The following is a 23256-nucleotide window of genomic DNA, read 5'->3' as shown; positions in this document are numbered from 1 at the left end:
CTCAGTTGGTTGAGCTTCCAACTCTTGATTTCAGTGGAGGTCATGATCCCAGGGTCATGCTTGAGTCTCTCTCTCCCTCTGCCCCTATCCCCAGCTCACATGCGTACACTCTCTCTCTCTAAAACAAAATTAAAAAAAAAAGAAACAAAATTTAAAAAAAAAGAATCCACAAATGGGAAAAGTGAATATAGTGTGATAATGTTAGCCAGTGATGTAGGGCAGAAACTATCTCCTCTAAATTATGGAATCACTAACATGGTAATTAGGAATGTGGTTCAAGGTACCCTGTCTGAAAATGTTCATCAGGTGTATTACATGACATATAGGTCAAATTAGAAAAGGTACATAAAGCTCTCAAATGTTCCTCATCTTCACAAACCTTTGTTTCACAAGAACTTTAGTATTTCGTTAAAGGAATTCCACAATTAGTGGATTAACAGAGTTGTATTTCTCTGTGATTTTACCTGCTAATGCATGAGGCAGAATGTACCACTGAAATCCCAGCCATGTTCACTGCTTTTTTTTTTCTTTTAATGTTTATTTTTGAGAGAGAGAGACAGAGCTGAGCGGGGGAGGGGCAGAGAGAGAGGGAGACACAAAATCTGAAGCAGACTCCAGGCTCTGAGCTGTCAGCACAGAGCCCGACACGGGGCTTGAGCTCACGAACCGTGAGATCATGACCTGAGCCACCTAGGTGCCCCACGTTCATTGCCTCCTGTTTCTCCTCAGTATGAACTGACATATTAAGGGTAGGGACTTTCCCATTATTGCCATGTCTCTACTCACTATAAGCTCCCTGATGAGCTATGTTGATCACTGATGACAGACAGAGTCGGTCTTCTAAAACTAGCCTCTGCACTCATGGGTTTTGTTCGTGTATAACCATATTATCAGCAAGACATTATTGCTCAAGGCTTTTCCTAATTGAATGTACCAGTTTTTTTTCTATGTGTTTTTCGTGACATAAAATAAGATGTAATTGACCACTGAAGGCACAACCACATTCGCTGCATTCATAAGGTTTCTCTCCTGTACAAATTCTCCGTTATTACCTGAGGGTGCACATCTGGCAGCTGGCTGTCCCACTAGGACCGCATTCCTATCTGCGAGGAGCCCACTGATGTTTAATGAGGTCTGAGGGATCACGGAAGGCATCTGTGCAGTCACTGTATTAACAGGGCTTTTCCCCTGCATGAATTCACTAGTATCTAATAAGCTGTGACCCTCTGTGGAAGAATATTCAACCTTCACTGAATCTACATGTTTCTCTCTTGTGTGTATCCTCTTATGTTTAACAAGGCATGACATGTGGGAGAAAGCTTTCCCACATTCATTGCATCCATAGGGTCTCTCTCCTGTATGAGTTCTTTGATGCACAGTGAGCATTGTCTTTGTAGTGAAGGCTTTCCCACAGTCACTGCATTTATAGGGTTTCTCTCCTGTGTGAATTCTCTGATGTTTAATGAGTCCTGATTTCTGTGAACAAGATTTTCCACATTCAGTACATACGAAGGGAGTCTTTCCTGTATGAAATCGCTGATGTGCTATCAGGCACGCCTTCTGGCTGAAGGCCTTACCACATTCAATGCATCCATAGGGTTTCTCTCCAGTATGAGTTCGTTGATGTATAAGGAGATTGCCCTTCTGAATGAAACCTTTTCCACATTCACTGCATATATAAGATTTCTCTCCTGTATGAGTTTTCTGATGTAGAATGAGTTGTGATTTTCTGGCGAAACCTTTTCCACATTCACTGCACTGATGGGGCCTTTCTCCTCTTTCATTTCTCTGATGTATAATGAGTTCTGCCTTCCTGCAGAAGGCTTTGCCACATTCAGTACATCCATAAGGTTTCTCTCCTGTGTGAGTTCTCTGGTGTTCAGTCAGCTTGAACTTTCTGGAGAATGCTTTCCCACATATACCGCAGCCATGGGGTTTATTTCCTGTATGAGTCTTCTGATGTTCAGTAAGCTGAAATTTCCTGAGGAAGGCTTTCCCACACTCACAGCACTCATAGGGTTTCTCTCCTTTGTGAATTCGCTGATGTTCAGTGAGCTTGAACTTCTTGGAGAAGGTTCTCCCACATACACTACACCCATGGGGTTTTTTTCCTGTATGAATTCTCTTATGTTCTGTGAGCCGAGACTTCTTGAGGAAGGCTTTCCCACATTCAGGACATTCGTGGGCCGTCTCTATTTTGTGTATTTGCTGATGTTTAAGGAATTGTGACTTAGTGCTGGTGGGCCTTCTACTTTCATGGAATTGAATTTCGGTGTGAGTTTGCTTGTGATTAGCACTGAGAAAGGATCTCCCGTCTCCACCAGACTCAGCAGGCTCTTTGTCACAGCTTCTACTTCGGTTGATTAAGTGTGGCTTCAAAGTTTTTCCACGTAAATGAAACCTATCATGATTTGGCCTGAAAGGAAAATGACTTTTGCTCTGATGAACAGTCTTTCCACATGTGTTCAGTTCATAACACTGTTCCATCCTCTTCGGCATTTTGAGATTTTCTAAGTGCTGAGGCAGATGATCGTCAACTCTCTCAATTTCTAGGAAAGAAGACAACGGTGAATCATTCCACGACCATCATATGGAATAAAAATGCTTCAAAAGTACTGTGGGGTGGGCTGGCTCTTTAGTGGAAAACTTTTAGTATCAACATAAAAGAAATTCCAAGCATATCCTTGTATACATATTCCTTATCTCTTTTTAAAAAAAGCTCTTAAAATTGTAGCTAAATACACATAAGGTAAAATTTGCCATTTTAACCATTTTTAAGCGTACAGTTCTGTGTCATTAAGTACAGTCACGCTGTGGTGCAGCCACCACCATCATCCATCTCTAGAACATTTCTATCTTCCCCACCTAAAAAAATTCTGTACTCATGAAACACTAACTTATCTGTTAGAAATGTTTAAAAACACAGTAATACAAATACAACAAACCAAAAGATGACAGCTGTCAGTGTCATATAGGGTAAATTCACAACAGATCAAGAATTATCTGCTTTGTAAGTAAGGCCCTGGAGACAGTAAAATACAAGGAAGTCACTAGCAGCATCAGATCACAGAGGCTGGAGGGATACCTGATTCAAAATGGTAAGAGACAAAATCCACTCATTCAATACATCCTTCTTAAGTGGCTACTACCATATACCAGGTATCATGTTAGTGTTGGAGAAATAAAAAAAATACTCTTTATTTTCACTGAACTCCTACTCTAAGGATGGAAAGAGAAACAGAATAAGCACGCAAGAAAAAGAAGAAAGTAGGCAATTGCAAATGTGACCCTAGTTTGAGGAAGCAAAGGGAATGAAAAGTGGAAGAAATCTGGATGTGTTTTGAAGAATGGATAAGACCCATTACTGGATTTATCTGGGGATAAGTAACAGGAGGAAATCAAAGCGTGTTCCTAAGTATTTGGCTTGAGCTAATGGGTAAGTGGGTGATGCCTTTTAATAAGATGAAGATGATGTTCAAGTTCAAATGGGATGAGAACAAGTGCATTTTGAAGCACATCACCCTTGAGGTAATTATTAGATATCCAAGTACAGACATGGAAAACCCAGTCAGATATATATGAAACTTGAGAGAGGTCTTAAATGGAGATATGTGGAAATCATCAGAACGTAAATATCACTAAGGTCAGAGTGTTAAACGGGATCACATTTCAGAAGGTCAAGACTGAAAGCAGATGAAGGCACAAGACTATGACCTTAGTCATTTCAACATACAGAGCTTTGGGACTCTGAGAGACCGCTGAAGAGACCCAAGCATAAACCACACTGATAGAGAAATAAGCGGACCCAGTGTTAGAACAAATATCCCAGAGACAAGTCGGAATGTTGGATGCATAGAATCTGATTTCAAAAAAATTCTAACAGACTCCGGGTGCTCACCTTGTTGCTAAAACACGTCATTCTTGTTCATTATGTAGACCATCATCAAATGAACTTTCCCAAACACTCTAACCTTTCTTCTAGGTGTGACACATTCTCTCATGTTCTCACAGAAAGAGGGACATGATCATCCTTACAGACTTTTACAACATGCACAGTCTTCTCTACAAGCAGATCTGCTGCACCAGATGTGGGAACTGTCACCTTCTTCATCATACTGTACCTGCATGGAGATCATACTGGAGTTTCTCCCATTTCACTGTCCCTGACAGACTAATCTCTCGTCTTGCCACTAACAGCTTCTTCCTTAATTCTACACTCTTTATGTTATTGGCAAGACTTCTGGTCAACAGTAGACTATTAATAGTTAGGTTATGGGGTATCATTTAAGGGGTCCTAATGGACCACCTTCCTCCTGAATCAAGACTCTGGCAGGTTTGCCTTTAGTTTTACTTAGAACATCTGGCTACACCTTACTATTGCTACAGTGCCTACCTACAGAAATTTAGAAAACCTAACCTCTACCGTGCCCTGTTAATTGCTAACATGGAAAAATCACAAAAGTAACCTGGTGATAAACTTTTACATTAGCATAGTGTGCCCAGTTTACCCAATTTTCCACTCACTAGTCTCCAACAAATACTTTCTGACCTTGATCTTCATGTGGCTGGTTTTAGGCCAATCTTTTGACAGTCCCCATATGGCTGTGCATATTTCCAATTTTTTGGCATGTTTCTTCATCATCTTCTTCAAAGCCTAGCTATATCTCTTGCAACGTAAGGTACTTTGTGATACTATCATTCTCCATTCCTTCTATACCACTTTAGGTTACTTTTCTTCTAAACTTCTAAAACACAGTTGACTGTTAAACCACATGGAAGGTTAGGGGTGCCAACCCCCCCCTTCCCTGTGGTTGAAAATACACATTAACTTTTGACTTACCCAAAACCTAACTATTAATAGTCTACTGTTGACCAGAAGCCTTGCTGATAACATAAAGACATTAACACATATTTTGTCTGTTATATGTGTTATATACTGTATTCTTATTAAAAAAAAAAAAAGCTAGAGAAAAATGTGTTATTTAAAAAATCATAAATTAGGGGCGCCTGGGTGGCTCAGTTGGTTGGGTGACCGACTTCGGTTCAGGTCATGATCTCAGTTTGTGAGTTCGAGCCTCGCGTCGGGCTCTGTGCTGATGGCTCAGAGCCTGGAGCGTATTTCGGATTCTGTGTCTCCCCCTCTCTCTACCCCTCCCCTGCTCATGCTCTGTGTCTGTCTCTCAATAATAAATAAATGTTAAAAAATTTAAAAAAAATCATAAATTACATTTACAGAACTGTATTGGAAAAAAAATTGTGTATAAGTGGACCCGTGCCTTTTAAACCTGTGTTGCTCAAGGGTCAACTGTAGTCCCTATGTTTATTATTTGCTTGAATTTTGTAGAGCCTTGAATTATAGCAAAAACATCTCACACAATCAAAAGCTTCATTTCTAAATACTACATGAAGATCTGTCCAATCTTTGCTTATCAAATCTTTGGTGTAGAGAAACACTTAACTTTGTTTCCCACTAATTTCAATCTCTTTTACTGTGTGTTAGGACTGTAGTTCATCAGCTTGGGTCATAATAGCACCCTTGGGGGGCTCTGCATAAAGACATATGCGGGCCCTGAACCCTATTCTAATAAAACCCAACTCTCTGAGGAAGCAGCGTTGGTAAGATTATAATGAAAACTCCTTCAATACCAATCTGGCATTTAAGAAATCCTTGATATACAGATGGAAAAGTGTGGGTCTCTCTCCAACCTGGCTACAATAGTTATTTGATGAAGACATAAATGGATGACCAAGATGTATTTTCTTCTTGTACAAGGAGGAATGAAAAGCAAGCCCTTGACACAAGAATAGTAAAGAAGCCTCAGGTACCACCAAATCATAGAGATATAGTATCTTCAGGAGTGGCTGGTTAACTGGGCCAAAGTACAATTCAGAGAAGGAAGATAATACTATATTTTTGTTTAGCAATAAACCATCTCATGGGAAGAATTCAAAGTGAAAATATATATTATTTGAGTGGGAAGAACAAACAAAAAATGACCTACTTCTCCCTGAGTTCTTACCTTACTTGATGCATTGTCAACTCTCTAGAAAATGTTTGACTTTGTCTTTCACAAAACACTTGCTCGTCATGCGCTCTCTCTCTACCATGTTTGTTACACACTCATCTGTTGATCCCTGACTGTCCAAGGCTCTTGTTTTCTTTATCTGGATCCACTCCCCAGGAGATCTCATCTGGTCCAAATTTCTTTCTCTGCACCTCACCTCTCCCTGACCTTTCCAGGTACATCAAACTGCAACAGAGAGCCCCCCTTAGATGCTAACAAGCACATCTAACTTACAATCTCCATTATAGAACTCTTGACTTCCCAGCCCAAATCTCCTCCTCCCACATACCTTCTCTATCACAGTGAATGACAGAAGAGTCACTCTTCTGGTGACTCATGCTAAAAATTCTTAGCATCATCATTCATCTGTCTCCTTTTCTCACCCCATGTTGTGGGTTGAACTTGTTCCCTAAGGAGATATATTCAATTGCTAACCCCTTGGTACCTGTGAATGTGACCTTTTTTGGAAATAGTCTTTGCAGATATAAACAAGTTAAGATGAGCTCACTTTGGATTAGGGTATGACTGGCATCTTTATAAGGAAAAGGAGATTTGGGACACAGACACAGAAAATATACACGGAAATGGCCATAGGATGACAGAAGCAAAGACTGGAAAGGTGTTCCTACAAGTCAAGGAAGGCCAAGAATTTCCAACCACCACCAAAAGCTAGAAAGAGGCAAGAAAAGATTCCTATTTCGACTCTGGAGGGAACATAGCCTGCCAACACCTTGATTTCCAACTTTTAGCATCTAGAACTAGAAGGTAAATTTCTGTTGTGTTATGCCACCTAACTTACAGTTATCTGTTAAGCAACCCTAGGAAACTAAGATACCTGATATCTATTTTGATGGCAAATCCAGAATCTTCTATTACTCACATCTCAAGCCTAGGGAAGCCACCAATGACCAGGTCTCCTATCTGGCTTTCTGCTTCAACTTCTGCCCTATTCCAGTCTACCCATAGTCAAAGTGACATTTCCAAAATATAAATTATATCTGTCACTGCTATACTATAAACTTTATTTCTCACTTTACTAGGAGTAAAATCAAGTCCTCAGAATGGACTACAAGGCCCTCCATGACCAACCAACCTATCACCACTACTCCATTGACTTCATCTCCAGTAATTTTCCCTCTTGCTCACTCTGCAGTATCCACACAGGCTTCTTTGATGTTCCTCAGACACATTCTTGCCTCTGACTCTGCACTTCCCATTCTCTTCATTTTTCACCCAGGAAACCTACTCCCTGTCACTCATCCTCTGCTCACAGGCATCTTGTAGTCCACAGACATTCCTATTTGTAGAAGGGCAGACCCCATCCCTTCCACCCACTGTTCCGTGATGCCAACGGATTGGTGTTCACAGCCCTTTTCACCACTAGACATAGTTTCTATGTACTTTTCCCACTTCTTAAATTGTGATAAAATCCACAACACAAAATTTATCATCTTAACCACTCTGAGTTTACAGTTTAGTGGTATCAAATACATTCATAATGTCAATGCAACCATCATCACTATCCATCTTCATAACTCTTTTCATCTAATAAAATTGAAACTCTGCATGTTTACTTTTGTTATATTTATGCCTCCCCCTTTCTGAGAGTAGAGACTTTAGGTCTTTGAAAGAAATAAAATTTCTGTGTCATGGATGATAATAGGGTCAACTGCAACTTACTGTCATCAATCTATGGGGAGACAAGGGAAAGCTTTAGGGACAATAATCCATTAACAAAATCTAAGTTGAATTAAGAAAGAGTAGAATTAACAAATATACAAAGGAATTACAGTAAAGCGGACAGGAGGCTTTATTTAGGCTAGGAACTGAGAAGAAGAAATTGTATCCTAATTAAAGAAGAGGAACAGCAGACACCTTAAATACCCTAGAGAGTAGAGAAGGTTCAAGGTAATCACAGCATGGCCAGGATTTAAGATGTACAGAAGTACAAGAGAATTTCAAATTAAAAAAAAATTTTTTTTTAATATTTATTTAAACATTATCATTGTCTTTTTAAAAACTGAAATTCTCTTGGGGCACACCTAGGTGGCTCAGCCGGTTAAGCCTCCCACTTCGGCTCAGATCATGATCTCACAGTTCAAGCCCTGTGTCAGGCTCTGTGCTGACAGCTCAAAGCCTGGAGCCTGCTTCGGATTCTGTGTTTCCCTCTCTCTCTGCCCCTCCCCCACTGGCGCTCTGTCTCTCTCTCTCTCCCTCCCTCAAAAATAAAAAATAAAATAAACATAAAAAATTGTTTTAAAAAATAAAAAGACAATGAAACTGTAAAATAATGTAATGTCAATTATACCTCAACAAAACCCTACCAATATTAAAAATAAATTTTTAATGAAAAAGATGATGGAAAAGGGTTTTCTTTTTTTTTCTTTTCTTTTCTTTTCTTTTTTTAATTTTTTTTATTTTTTAATATATGAAATTTACTGTCAAATTGGTTTCCATACAACACCCAGTGCTCATCCCAAAAGGTGCCCTCCTCAATACCCATCACCCACCCTGCCCTCCCTCCCACCCCCATCAACCCTCAGTTTGTTCTCAGTTTTTAACAGTCTCTTATGTTTTGGCTCTCTCCCACTCTAACCTCTTTTTTTTTTTTTTCCTTCCCCTCCCCCATGGGTTTCTGTTAAGTTTCTCAGGATCCACATAAGAGTGAAACCATATGGTATCTGTCTTTCTCTGTATGGCTTATTTCACTTAGCATCACACTCTCCAGTTCCATCCATGTTGCTACGAAAGGCCATATTTCATTTTTTCTCATTGCCACGTAGTATTCCACTGTGTATATAAACCACAATTTCTTTATCCATTCATCAGTTGATGGACATTTAGGCTCTTTCCATAATTTGGCTATTGTTGAGAGTGCTGCTATAAACATTGGGGTACAAGTGCCCCTATGCATCAGTACTCCTGTATCCCTTGGATAAATTCCTAGCAGTGCTATTGCTGGGTCATAGGGTAGGTCTATTTTTAATTTTCTGAGGAACCTCCACACTGCTTTCCAGAGCGGCTGCACCAATTTGCATTCCCACCAACAGTGCAAGAGGGTTCCTGTTTCTCCACATCCTCTCCAGCATCTATAGTCTCCTGATTTCTTCATTTTGGCCACTCTGACTGGCGTGAAGTGGTATCTGAGTGTGGTTTTGATTTGTATTTCCCTGATAAGGAGTGACGTTGAACATCTGGAAAAGGGTTTTCTTAGAGGGAAGATCATTCTAGTTTCTCACATAAGTGTGAACTCTAGGGAGTTGCCATGGAAAGAGGTAAGCTACAGCTGACCCTTGAACAACACAGGAGTTGGGGTACCGACCCTCTGGGGCAGTCGAAAATATACATGCAACTTTGACTCCCCCAAAACACAACTAGTAATAGCCTATTGTTGATTGAAAGCCTTACTACCAACAGCCAGTTAGCACATCTTTTATATATGTATTATATACCGTATTCTTACAATAAAGTGAGCAGAGGAAAGAAAATGTTAAGGAAATCATAGAAGAGACAGTATATTTATAGTACTATACTGTATGGAAAAGAATCCGTGCGTAAGTGGACCCAGACAATTCAAACCCATGTTGTTCAAGAGTCAACTGTGTATAGATTAGACAATATTAAAGGAGATCTCAACTTGGGAATCTCCACAAAGAACAGGAACTTAACATTTTTTAATAAAGTAAGGTTTTAAGGCCTTTGAGACAGAGCAGAGAATAAAAAGAGAACCTTTGAGTAACCCCAGAGTGGGGAAAGAGAGAAGCAGATAAATGCATAAGAAGAGACCAGGTTGGGGCGCCTGGGTGGCTCAGTCAGTTACGTGTCTGATTCCTGATTTTGGCTCACATCATGATCTCATGGTCCTGAGATCAAGCCCTGCATTGAGCTCTGCACTGGGCGTGGAGCCTGCTTGAAATTCTCTGTCTCTCTCCGCCCCTCCTCCATGCGTGTACTCCCTCAAAAAAAGAAGCAGCTTTAAAAAAGAGAGAGATGAGGTTACCGTGGAAGCAAGGCATCCAAGGGGCGGGGAGGTTGGATGTTATGAAGGGAAATAAGTATTTCCCAACGGGGCAGGAGGTGTATTAGAAGACAACAATGAATTCAAAGTTTTCTCTTAACAAGACATGGAAGGAAGAATTTCATAAAGAGAGGTGAAAGGGACTCTGACAAGTGATGAAGTGGGAAGATGTGGAAATCTAAGCAAGAATAGTCCTAGGGTAAAAAATGTTGACATCTAAGAAAAAATAGATAGGGATTAGTTCCACGAAGAGATCAAGCAGTATGTTTTCCTCTAAATTCCTACAGCGAGAAAGAGCTCTCATCTGAGGAGAAAGATACATAGAAGTTCCAGTTCTGTAGCCCCAGACACCCTCACCACTATGATGCCTTCCTGAAATGACAAGAAAGTGATTTCCACAGCCTTCCCCTCCCCTCTCCCCCTCCCCCACTGCTGGTTTTCTCTCACCTGGATGGGTTTGACTTTGGACTTCATCTTTGAAAATCCATGGTGGTTCTTCTTGTTCCAATTCAGAGAGTGAATCTGGTTGGCGAGCTTGATACCCTGTATATGGGAAATGACAGAAGACTTATTAGGCTCATCAAACTGCCCTGGGCTCTGCAATGATATGAGGGCGATACATGTTAGGGACTGCACAATTTGCATGTTCGCAAATCAAAGGCTTTTCTCTGAGACAAGGAGAGCTTCTACCTTCACATCAGGGGCCAGAGAAGGGACTGAAAACCTACACTTCAGCACAGACACGCCACAGCTCTCAGCAGCTGACAGAGGAAAGGCCTCCGAGTGACAGGGAGGCTGTCCTCACCCAGTGACACCAGGTTCCTGTAGTTCTCCAACATCACATTCCAGTACAGGTCCTTCTGGGCGGGGGCCAGGAGCTGCCACTCCTCCCACGTGAAGTCCACGGCCACATCCTCCAGTGTCAGCGATTCCTGTAACAAAACGGTCCTCTTTGGAAGTATTTCCCTTTTATTGAAATGGAAGGTGCGAGGTAATAGAAAATATATATATTGGGCTCTGTCCCCGGTTCCTGGCAGAGCTTCTAAAACCCCTATAATTTCCTAGGTGATAAGGGCCCTGGGAGCATCTTTTATTCTCTAATTGGTCTTTAACTCCAATTTCTCACAGGGTTCCTGAAACCGTTGTAAATTCCTAAGTGTTAAGAACGGTATGAATGTCTTTGTTCTGATGGGGCAACTGGTTGGGCTCCTGGATGCTGCTGGTCACCAGAAAGACCAAGCCATGATTAGAAGCTTGGAACTTTCAGACCAGTTAACTTTCCTTAATTCTCATATCTCTTGAGATATGATATCTATTCTCTTGAGAACAGAGAGGGGCTGGAAAACAGTTAATGATCAATCATGCCTAGGTGAGGAAGCCTCCATAAAATCCCTAAAGTACAGGGTTTGGAGAGCTTCTGGGAGGATGGTGCCTGGAGAGGGGGTGGAGGCTCCATGCCCTTTCCCACACACCTCACCCTACACATCTCTCCCGCCCAGCTATTCACCTGTGTCCTTTATTACCTTTTCTAATAAACTGGTAAGTGTGTCTCCCAAGTTCTGTGAGCCACTCTAGCAAATTCATTGAAACTGAATTTGAACTGGAGGAGGGGTCGTGGAGAACTTCCAATTTGTAGCCAAATCAGACGGAAGTTGTGAGTAACCTGGGGACCTACTGTTTTTCAATTAACATCTGAATAGGGGACAGTCTTGTGGGAGTGAGCCCTTAACCTGGAATCTGATGCTAACTCTAGGAAGTGTCAGATTTGATTTGAATTGTAGGCCACCCAGCTGGTGTCAGAGAATTGTTTGGGGGGGGGTCCCCATGCCTGGCATCAGAAGTGATGTGACTGTGGCAGTGATATGAGAGTTAAGGAGACACAAAGGAGGAAGGGCGAGGTTTTCCCTACTCAAAAGGAATGTGAAGGAAGTGGTTCTGCTCATTTTCACCTTGTAAGCTGTTTCTATTCTTATTTTTTTCAATTAATCACGAAAGAAGCAAAGTCATTAAAATATTCAGTCATTCTTTTATCCCACAAATCACAGATATCTGTGACATGCAGCCATTAAATCCTCCTGCTAACCTGAGATCATTTGCAGTCTGTGTATTTCAGCACCTATTTGTCAGTCACTGTATGAAATGCTAGGGACATCAGGGTGACATAGTATGAGTTTATGCTCGTAAAAATGTCTTCACGGGTGTAAGCATTTGCCTACATAGATTCACGTAGATATATGCGCACACAGGCATGCACATATACACACACACACATAGATACACATAGGTAAATGCCAGAACACAGGAACACACTACCAAGCATGTGTTAATAATGTGCCAGAGAACTGTGGGCCAAAGAATGTATGGAGGGGAACTTTATCACTACGTGTACTATATAATGAGCCTTTTACACTGAAAATGTATCTGACTTTGTGGTTCTTCCTGACACCAAATACACGGTCTCTTCCACTACTAATTTTCCAAGTCTCTGATTCTCAGGCACTGGGAGTCCTATAATTCAATCCTATCTGACACTAACTATTCAGAGCCAGCATCAGACCTTACCGGCTTAAGGGCTCACTCGGTTCTACAAGACTGCCTTCACTTCAGAGACCGGTCACAAGTACCAGGTCCCCATGTTAGCTGCACTTCTATGCAACGTGGCTATAAATTTAGGGGTTCCCACAACCTTCCCCTCTCAGGTGTGATTTTGCTAGAACTCACTCAGGAAAATATTGGACTTAAAATTACAGTTTATTATGGGGGCACCTGGGTGGCTCAGTTGGTTAAGTATTCTACTTCGGCTTAGGTCATGATCTCACGGTTTGTGAGTTCCAGCCCTGAATCGGGCTCTTTACTCTCAGTGCAGAGCCTGTTTCCTGTCTCCCTGTCTCTATCTCTCTACCCCTCTCTCAAAAATAAACAAACATTAAAAAGTTAGTTTATTATAAATCATACTATGAAGAGGTACTCAGGTGAGGTCCAAAGAGGTCCTGCGTGGAGGAGCCTCTGTCCCCAAGGAGTTGGGGTGCACTGCCCTCCTAGCAGGTGGATGGATCTGCCCACGTGGAAGCTCTCTGAACCCTGTCAAGTTTCTATGGAGGTTCCGTTACATAGGCATGACTGATTAAATCACTGGTTACTGGTGACAGAACTCCAGCTGCAGCTCTTCTCCTGTCCCGAGTTCCAGGTGGAGCTGAAAGTTCCAGCCCTCTACTCAAAGCTTGGTCTTTTGGGGGACCAGCCCTCATCCTGAAGCTATCTAGGGGCTTACCTTGAGTCACCTCATTAGCATAAACTTAGATATGCTCAAAGGGGCTTGTCATGAAAACAAAAGACACTCCTGCCACTTAGGAAATAATGGGATATAGGAGCTCAGCCAGGAACCAGAGACAAAGAGCAAATACATATATATTTTTTATTATGCCACAATGAGTCATTTGTGTAATTAAAGGCAGTACAAAGGTGGAAGGTGACAACTCGATTTTGAACACAGAAGGCTCTATGTTTTCTGAGATGAGCTGAAGTTCTAAGGCAACCCTGTGTGGATCTCAACAACCCGAGCCAGCACCAGATAAGAACTTGTAACTCCCTCTGGCCAAATCTGTACTCAAACACCAGTCCAGCCACCTGTTCACAGAGGGCCTCTGAAAGGTGTGCAAACCTTCCATTTTACTGGGCACTTTCAGTTCTACTCAAGGACAGATCCAGATGGAAGTAAGGCTGGGTATGGAAGTCATCGGGCTGTGGTCTCCTCAAAAACCAGTGTCTACTGAATTCTACTTGATCTACTCCCACGGGGGACTCAGAATAATCAGGGAAGTAACAGCCATGCTCGTACACTGATTAGAAGAAGGCTGCTGAGATCACACAGCCTACCAGGTCACCTCTGGAAAGAAACCATCAAAGAGAGTTCCTAACGCTTACGTGCCATGAAATGGTGACCTCTCCTGAGGAACTGATATGCTTTGTCCTGAGTCAAGGCATCTGATGTAACTTACCGTGATTTTCTGGCTGCAATGACTGTCAGAGATAGTAAGTAGGTACACACTGATGGTGGCACCAGCAGGATCCTGCAGATCCACACACCATAGTCCAGCACTAGTCATGCACGAACTCTAGGAACAACATGTTCCTGATCCCACTCTGCCCTAATTTTGAAGGGCCATCTTTTTCTCCCCAGAGCCCATTTTTCCCCATTTACACTTTTTATTTAGTCGAACTGATTTTTTCAGGCCTCCCCAAATCCATGAAAGACTCAACGTTTGAATACAACAAACCAAAAGTCACTTGGGCCTTCATCATTTTCTTCTGTTTCAGAAAATGCCCAGTAACAGGGATGTTAGTTCTTCTGGATCTGCCCTAATTTTCTGTTCAGAAATCTTGGTCTTAGGACAAGGATGTCCCACGAATGGCCGTATGCAACTCCAAGAACCCCTACTCGTCCTTTACTGGATCTCTCTTATTCCTGAGAATCCAGGACCTGTGGGGTGAAGGGCGAGTTCATTTTGGATGATCCATTCGCTCTGGGCCCAGACACTGACACTGCTGCTGTGCACCCACCTTAAGTCAAAGTCATTATCTGTAACTTTCTCTTTACTTGGTGCCCCCAAAGGCTTTCTAACCCAGGCAAATAAAACATAACATCTGAATGTGGGGGAGGCATGCCTTTCTTCTGTGAAGCAGAAGTGGCCTGAATGAGGGGTGCCTAGATGGCTTAGTCATTTAAGTGTCTCACTCTTTATCATGGCTCAGGTCATGACCTCACAGTTCGTGAGATCAAGTCTGGCATCAGGCTGTGCAATGACAGTGCAGACCCTGCCTGGGATGCTCTCTCTCAAAATAAATAAACTTAAAAAAGAAGCAGCAGCATGAATGAGAAAGGGAAAGTGGGAAAAAGGACATACAGAAGGTTAGACTCTGGACATATAATCTCTTAAAATCCACATCCCTATTTGTACTTGGTTAAATGGTGCCCCCCCCCCCCCCCGCCAAAGCTATATCTATGTATTAACCCCATGAACCTGTGAATGAGACTTCATGTGGAAAAAGGGTCTTTGCCGATGTAATTAAGGATCTTAAGAGAATCCAGGAGTATCCAGATGGACCCTACATCCAGGGAAGATGAGACCACGTGAAGACGGAGGCAGAGTAGAGACAAGCTGCCACAAGCCAAGGAACACCTGGAGAATCTGTTAGAAAAAGGGAAGGGAGTGAATGGATGTTGGGCAGATGTGCTGGAAATACCCAAGACCACCCCCCAGGGTCAGTGATTAACTAGGACTGACAGACCTCAGCAAATTATTACCACGAAAGCATACAAAGCAAAATCAGCAAAGAGAAAAAGTCCAAATGGCAAAATCTGGAGGAAATCAGGTGCAAGCTCTCAAGAGTCCTGTCTCTGTGAAGTCACACAGGAAGCCTTTACCTCCCCCAGCAACAAGCTGTGATAACACACAATGTGTTAGCTTACTAGAGACATGGTGCCCACGGCTCTTACTGGGGGCTGTTCATGTAGGCACCCACTGCCTAGCACATGCCAAAATCCCAGATTCCCAGAGGAGAGCAGGTGTTGAGAATAAACCATACTGCTTGAAAGAAAGGTTTAAGCACAGTGAGCCATTCAATAGGGAGTGATGGGAACCCTCCCCAAAGCTAAGTTCCCAGATGCCAGGCAAGGGACCTGTAAGCAACCTTGCAAGAAGGTCTTTCTAAAAAGAGCTGTGTTAACTCTTTTCTGCAACAGCAAGTAACCAACTGTGTCTGCTACAATATATTAGCAGGTTAGAAAAGTCCTACGGTCACCAAAATTGATGCTGAGAAAAACATTCCATAAAAATCCAAAACCTATTTCAAACTTGAGCCCTTAGTTAGGAATTCATTACTTCCACAGCATGAAGAACAAAACAAAACACTACCTGTAATTTTTTTTATTAGCACCACGCTCTAACCAGCTGAGCTAACCGGCCACCCTACCTGTAATTTTTTTAATACATACAATATACTACCATTCTCATGTTTCTAAAACTCGCACAAAAGATTATGTATTGTTTGTAGATACATACACATCTAGTGAAAGCATGAAGACGTGTGATATAAAACTAGATAGCAGTTATTATAGGAAGGAAAGAAAGACTGCACCTCCACCCCCCTCCACTGCTTCCAGTCAGTCCCAAATCCAGCTGTGACTTATCTTTCTGACCAACTGGCTATAAATCAGGTTCCCATGACCTCCTCCTCGGCTGCAATTAATTTGAGAAAGTGGCTCACAGATGTCAAACCTTTTACTTACTAGGTTACCAGCTTATTATAAGAGGCTGTCACTCGGGAACGGTCAGAAGAGACGCAGATGGCATGGGGAAAGGGTGTGGACCTTCCTTGCCCTTCTCCTGGTTCTCCACTCTCCCAGCTCCACACGTTCTCCAGGCCAGCAGCTCCCTGAACCGTGGCCATTTGGGGTTTTATGGGGGTTTTATGGAGGTTTTATTACGTAGACATGATTAACTCATTGGCCAGTGGTGACCGATTCCACCTACAGCTCCGGTCCCTCCCCAGAGGTTAGGGGGTGGCCTAAGAGTTTCAACCCTCCAATCACAAGGTTGGTTCCCCTGGCAACCAGCCCCCACCCACAGATGCTTAGCAAAAGTGGCCTCATTAATATAACAAAAGACACCTTAACCACTCTCACACTTGGAAAATCCCAAGGATTTTAGGAGCTCTTGCCAGGAACAGGGACGAAAACTATATATATACACATATATATGTGTGTGTGTGTGTATATATATATATACACATATATATATACACATATATATGTGTATATATATACACATATATATACACACATATATATACACACACACACATATACATACATATATACACGTGTATATATATACGTATATATATGTATGTATATATATATATACGTATATGTATATATATATTTAGTTTATTTTGGGAGCAAGCGAACGAGAGAGACAGAGAGTGCGAGAGCAAGCTTGCGAGCAAGGGAGGGGGAGGGGGGAGGGGGGAGGGGAAGGGAGAGAGAGAAGAAGAGAGAGAATCCCAAGCAGGCTCCACACCCAGGGCAGAGCCGGACGCAGGGCTCATTCTCACCAATGGTGAGACCATGACCTGAGCCAAAATCAAGAGAATAACTAAATATTTTAAATATTCAAAAGCAATCCAAATAGATGCAAGTATTTAATCATATTCTAGTCACAACATCACTCCTTCTTTTACCTGTTTATTAGTGTAGCCACTAAAACAATTTTTTCATAAGAGAATTTGTTTCATGGAAATGTTTAGAATATGAAATTAACTAAAAAGAGCAAATTATCCCAGTATTTCCAGAGTTTATCTGAATTGTGAAAATTAAGCAGAGGGACACCTGGGTGGCTCAGTCGGTTAATCATCCACTCCGGCTCAGGTCATGATCCCAGGGTTGTGTGATGGAGCCCCGAATAGGGCTCCGTGCTGAGCCTGGAGTCTACTTAAGATTCTCTCTCTCCCTCTGCCCCTCTCCCCAGCTTGCGCACTCTCTCTCTCTCTCTCTCTCTCTAAATGGAAGAGAAGAGAAGAGAAGAGAACAGAAGAGAAGAGAAGAAAAAAGAAAATAAAAGAAAAAAAGAAAAGAAATAAGACTTGAAATACACCTTTGATTAAAAATTATGTTTGGGAAATAGAATTTGGGAGGCTACAAATGTTGTTTTACTGGTGTCAGATTCTGAAAGCAAATATCCAAATAAACTTCCAGTGAAAACGGAAGTTTAGTTACAGTGAAGTCATTTTTAACAGAAGGCTTAGCAGTTTAGATTTGCTTAATCCTTGATCTCCCTAAAATTCTTATCTGTGGGGGCCTGAGGAGCCTTGCAAAACAGTCGGTGAAGAGGAAACTGAACAGCGCTTTCATCGACAGATACCCACTCCCCTCCAGTTCTCAATCCCGGAACGCCCCTGGCACAGTGACCCGCACAGACCCCAAACTCTGACCTCACGATCTCCACAGAGCCTGAATGCCCGACCACCGCAGTCCCCCGGGCCTGGCGGCAAAGGCATCGCAACCTCAGAGCCACGGACCTCCGTGGATCCTCTCCCCTCCTTAAGTTCTTCCGCCGAGACTCACACGCTGATCTGGGTTCCCCCCGAGTCCACTGCGACCTCCGGCGGCCACGCCTCACCTCTGCGAATTCGCCCGTTCCCGGTCGCACACCCAGCTCTGGGGGCACCGGCTGCGGCGGCCGGGGCGGGGGCGCGCGAGCGTCCCCACTTCCGGCGGCACCCTGGGCGCACGCGCGCTGCATGGCGGTCTTTGCCCCCGCGGTCTTTCCGCCGCTCACCTCGGGGGTTCCGGTCAGATTACTGGCGCCTACGTGTGTCCCTCCCATGGGGAAGCTGGCAAACAACGCTGCCCTCGCCGCACGAACGCCCGAGAAACGGTCGGAAACGAGCGGGCTGTGAGCGTGGCCATGTTGGCGGAATGTCAGGGGTCTGTGGAGCCGGGAAGGGGGCGCGGGGGAAGGAAGGGTCCGCTCGGCTGGGATCTAAGTGGGCATCCCAGCCCTTGAGGTTAGGCTTGGAAGGTGTGCTGGAGCGTCGCGATCTAAATTCCCAGCCAAGGTCGCCTTTTGTTCCAGGCCTGTTTGGAAAACACCAGTTGTTGAAATCTGGAAGTACGGGCTATGAAATAACGGGATGTAAAAGCAGCTGTGACGCTATCGTAGCTTCAGCAATGCGGTGCGAATGGTTTTTGAAGAAATCACGCACCAGCAGTCTCGATGGCAGTGTCATCAGGTCTTAAAGCCCGCTGCTTGCAGCTCACGTTACTGGAACCTCCGAGGATTCTGGAGCGTCTGCGTGCCGTTTTGCCGCTTCGGTGCGCGGGTCCGCGTTCTCTGCGCCCGCCTTACTTCTCTGCGCTCTAGGCCAGGCTGCCCCACGTGCAGCGGCTTTGAGCCCTGACAGACACGTACCAAGTGCTGCAAACTTTTCAGACAATATACATCGGTCAACCGTGACTTTGTGAAAATCTCCGAAAGCTGTTAAAACTACCCATTCCAATAGGAGCTGCTGTGAATTTTTTTTGAAAAGATCAAAGAAATCTGAGAGTTGGCTCATGCACAAATTGGGCTGCTTCCAATTTAAAATGTAGTTTCTTTGGGGCGCCTGGCCGGCTGGCTGAGGACCATGCGACTTTTGATCCCGGGTTGGGGAGTTTGAGCCCCATGTTGGGTGTAGAGATTAAAATTTTTTTTTAAAGTATCTTGTGTTCATTGGCTATTGAGAGTTGTCTCTTCCGTGAATATTTGCCTATTGGTTTTTACTCTTGTCATTTTCTTACTGATTCGTAAGAGTTCTTTATATAATCTTAAGTTTTCATCCTTTTTCGGTTAAGCATTACAAAAAGATGATCTCAGTGCGCAGCTTGTTCTTACTGTTTTTGATGTATTTTAGATGGAATATCTAATTTTAATGTAGCTGAAATTTAACAATCTTTCCTGTTGTAGTTTCTACCTGTCTTTTAAAAGAAATCCTTCCCCTCATTAAGATCATAAAGATAGTCTCTTTTATTTTCTTCTAAAACTTTTAGGGTTCCACAGGTCAGCACCTTATGGGCAAAATCCAGCCCCCAGCCTGTTTGGCTTTGCCCTTAAGATTGGTTTTTAAATTATTTTTTGTAATTAAAAAATTTTTAATGTTTATTATTTTTGAGAGAGAGAGAGCGCACGTGAGTGGGGCAAGGGCAGAGAGAGAGGGAGACACAGAATCCGAAGCAGGCTCCAGGCTCTGAGCTGTGAACACAGAGCCCTATGCTCATGAGCCGTGAGATCACGACCTGAGCTGAGTCGGTTGCTCAACCGACTGAGCCATCCAGGCGCCCCTGGTTTCTAAATTTTTAAAGGGTTAAATATATGGAGGTTGTATGTGGCCTGAAAATTCTAAAATACTGTCTGGCCCTGTGTCAAATCAGTTTGTTGTTTTTTAGTCTTAATACATGAAGCATTGGTTTGTGTAGGGTGTCAAGTAGATACCTTAATTTACTTTTTCCGTAGGATAACTAATTATCATTGGACTGTTTTAAAAATAACCACCATAAGGGGTTTGGCTAGCCTTTGTCCCAGGTTCCTAAGAGGTAATCTCTAAACCCTTAGAATTTCCTGAGTGATAGGGATGTCTTTTTATACATGAAGGGCCCCCAAACCACAAGGTAGTTTCTGCTGAGATGACTCACCTCAGGAGCTGGCCAGCCAGAAAAACCAACCATGTGATTAGAAGATTGAGGCCTTGAGCCATACGATATCATTCTGACCTCCAGGAGGTAGTAGAGACTAGAGATTGAGTTTGACCCCAAATCGATCATGTCTGTGTAATAAAACCCAAATTAGACCTCTGGACAGGAAGCTCAGGGGAAATTCCCTGGTTGGCAATACTCTTTTCAGTATGTCATTTCTCAGTGCCCGGCGAGTGATGCATCTTGAAGGGTGATGGAAGATTTAGGTTTACAATCTTACAGACTTTTCTCTATGTGTCTCTTTTGGGTTGTTCTTATTTGTACCTTTATGCTATTATAAAACTAGAATAAGAATAGGACTTTTGGTGTTCTGTAAGTCTCTCTTTTTTTCAAGCTTATTTATTTTTGAGAGAGAGGGAATCCCAAGCAAATTCTGCACTATCAGCATGGAGCCCTACCAGGGACTCAAACTCATGAATCTTGAGATCATGACCTGAGCCAAAGTCAACAGTTGGTCACTTAACCGCTTCACCGACTGAACCACCCAGGCACCCCTGTAAGCCTTTCTTATCTGAGGGTGGATATGGGAACTCCTAAATTTGTAGCCAATTGGTCAAAAGGTGAGAGTGGCCCTGGGAACCCCTGAACTTATAGCTGGTGGCTGAATTGAGGACAGTACCCTTAACCTTGATTTTAACTAACTCTGAATCATACCCCTTTTTGCACTGACTTGTAATGCCATCTCAGATATCCATATCCAATTTCCATGTGTATAGATCAATTTCTGAGCTGTCTTTTACAATTTGTAATCTGTCTCTATCCCTGTACTTGATACTGCAATATATTAATTACTATTCATTTAGAGTAAATCTTGTTTGTTATCAAGTAGAGCAAAACCCCCATCATATTTCTGTGTTAGAATTGCTTGAAATATTTTTTGGCGGTTTGTCTCCTGTGAGAATTTTAGGACTGGCCTGTTAGGATTACAGAAACCCGATCGGGATGCTTTTTGGTTACACAATAGATAATAATACAAGGTCCTTGCATAGCATGTCAAGGAGATTGGACTTTTTTTTTAAGTCCATAGAGAGCTACAAATGAATTTATTTATTTATTTTAATGTTTATTTATTTATTTTGAGAGAGGGAGAGAGAGAATCCCAAGCAGGCTCCACTGTCCGTGCAGAGCCCGAAGTGGGGCTCAAATTCACGAACCATGAGATCCTGCCGTGAAGTGAAATCAAGAGTCAGACGCTTCACCCATTGAGCCACCCAGGCGCCCCAATGAATTTATTAATAGGATTTCCAGACTGAGTGAGCGTGTTGCATTATGTTATAATAAAACCAACCCCAAAATATCTGTGGCTTAAAACAACAAAGATCAACTTCTCACTCGTATTCCATGTGCCTGTGGGTCGCCTGGGACTTCGGCTCCACATCATCATTGTCCTCACTCGGGACCCCTGGATAGGCCTCCTCCCTGGAATATTACTGGTTCCTAGGAGAGATGGAACCAGAAGACAGAAGAGTACAAACTGGCTAAGGCTTCTGCTGATTCGTCAACCAAGCCTACCTCATGGTGATATGTAACTTCAAATACGTGGAGAAGCACAGTTGTTCTGTGTGTGTCCCAAAGGAGAAAGACTTGTGAACGGCCAGCCCTAATGACTTTCACAGCCCTCTACGAGGACTGAAATAATGGGGGTATGAAAAATGAAAACTACAGAAAGAATGGAGATGCAATTGTGCATAGGACTGTAGGCCCTAGAAACTATAGCATTTAAATCAGAGGGTCTGATAGGTGTTGGAAACGTGTACTTAACACTGACAAAACCAGGGACCTCATGGCTAAATTGCTGGATTACAGGACAAGTCAGTGATTTTAAGAGCATTTTGCAACGTCTTCTAAAACCCATGTACACTGGGGGTAGCCTCAGTCACACAGGTGAGCCAACCTGGATATCCAGCTTAAGGAATGTAGGGCTAGTCAGTAATGTCAAGTGTATACCTCTGCCTTCTGCCTTCTGTTTTTTACAGCTTTCTGGGACCATGTGTTCCTTGCTTTTATCTTTCATTAAAAAAAAAAAAAAAAAACTTGAGTCACATAAAAAAATTCTTTAAAAAAATTTTTTTTAACATTTATTTATTATTGAGAGACAGAGAGACACAGAGCATGAGCAGGGGAGGGGTAGAGAGAGGAGGAGACACAGAATCTGAAGTAGGCTCCAGGCTCTGAGCCATCAGCACAGAGCCCGATGCAGGGCTCGAACTTACGATCTGTGAGATCATGACCTGAGCCGAAGTTCATCACCTAACCAACTGAGCCACCCAGGCGCCCCACAAATAAAATTCTTAATTCCCACTATCCAGCATCAATATATGCCTTCCATTCATCAAGATTATTTTTCTGATTGAGGAATTTTGAGATAAACCAGTGATCCTTGGGTTTATATAATCTGATGCTCAGTAGAGGGCAAGTCTTGATGTAAAAATACCAAGAGGACCTGAATCCACGCAGTAACAAGGGTCCGCAAGGAGACCATCGCCAGATAAGTCCTCTACAGATATTTCTTCAACATGCCAGTTCTGAAAAGCCACTGCCAATTTTAGGACCGTTACCTGTTACGATAGGATGGGGAAGTAAACTCGGAGGGGCCCGTACCATGTCGTGAGAATAAATGCAAAGCTTTATTCTTTTTTAATATGGGCTTGACATGTTTTTGCACCAGCCCCACAATACTGACAGTCAGCACAAGGTGAAAAAGATAAAGATTCTGTAGCTCAAAGTAGTCTTCTGTCACTGTTACACTTCCCTTGCACCCCAGGCAAACCATGGCTAGTTGAGAGAGAAGCCATGGGGTCCGCAATTCGATCACTAGCTCCTAGTCTCACGTCATAGTGAAAGAATTGAGTCAAATGACATTGCCAATGGGTTTGTCAAGA

At 42.8% G+C, this 23256-nt stretch overlaps 1 protein-coding gene and 1 long non-coding RNA gene across 5 annotated transcripts in view; one reads left to right on the top strand and one right to left on the bottom strand.

Annotated features, from left to right (window-relative positions):
• Positions 1-23256, top strand: part of LOC102972227 — a 53779-nt gene that overhangs the window by 6841 nt on the left and 23682 nt on the right. Inside the window, exon 3 of one of the 3 annotated variants that reach the window (XR_443792.3) lies at positions 3983-4853. The exons of 1 other annotated variant lie outside the window; for it this stretch is intronic. This is a non-coding gene — a long non-coding RNA (uncharacterized LOC102972227). Of the gene's footprint in view, positions 1-2553; positions 2857-3982; positions 4854-23256 lie in introns of those variants that run through there. One more of the 3 variants, XR_006212095.1, reaches the window with a different exon arrangement.
• LOC102971643 (zinc finger protein 613) lies at positions 657-18310 on the bottom strand. Of its 2 annotated transcripts, none has more exons than XM_042970226.1 (5): positions 18209-18310; positions 15105-15272; positions 10889-11015; positions 10531-10626; positions 657-2549 (listed from the first exon to the last, which is right to left on the bottom strand). In XM_042970226.1, exons 2-5 carry the CDS (start codon positions 15120-15122, stop codon positions 946-948), a joined length of 1845 nt encoding a protein of 614 aa, XP_042826160.1. In that variant the 5' UTR covers positions 15123-15272; positions 18209-18310; the 3' UTR covers positions 657-945. The 2 variants fall into 2 exon arrangements, with proteins under 2 accessions (XP_042826160.1, XP_042826161.1); XM_042970227.1 differs by having other exon boundaries at positions 18076-18215.

This window comes from Panthera tigris, chromosome E2 (genome assembly GCF_018350195.1).
Source record: "Panthera tigris isolate Pti1 chromosome E2, P.tigris_Pti1_mat1.1, whole genome shotgun sequence".
NCBI classification, from domain to species: Eukaryota; Metazoa; Chordata; class Mammalia; order Carnivora; family Felidae; genus Panthera; species Panthera tigris.
Note: the sequence above shows the minus strand (reverse complement) of the source record. Positions and strands in the feature narration are given on the sequence as shown.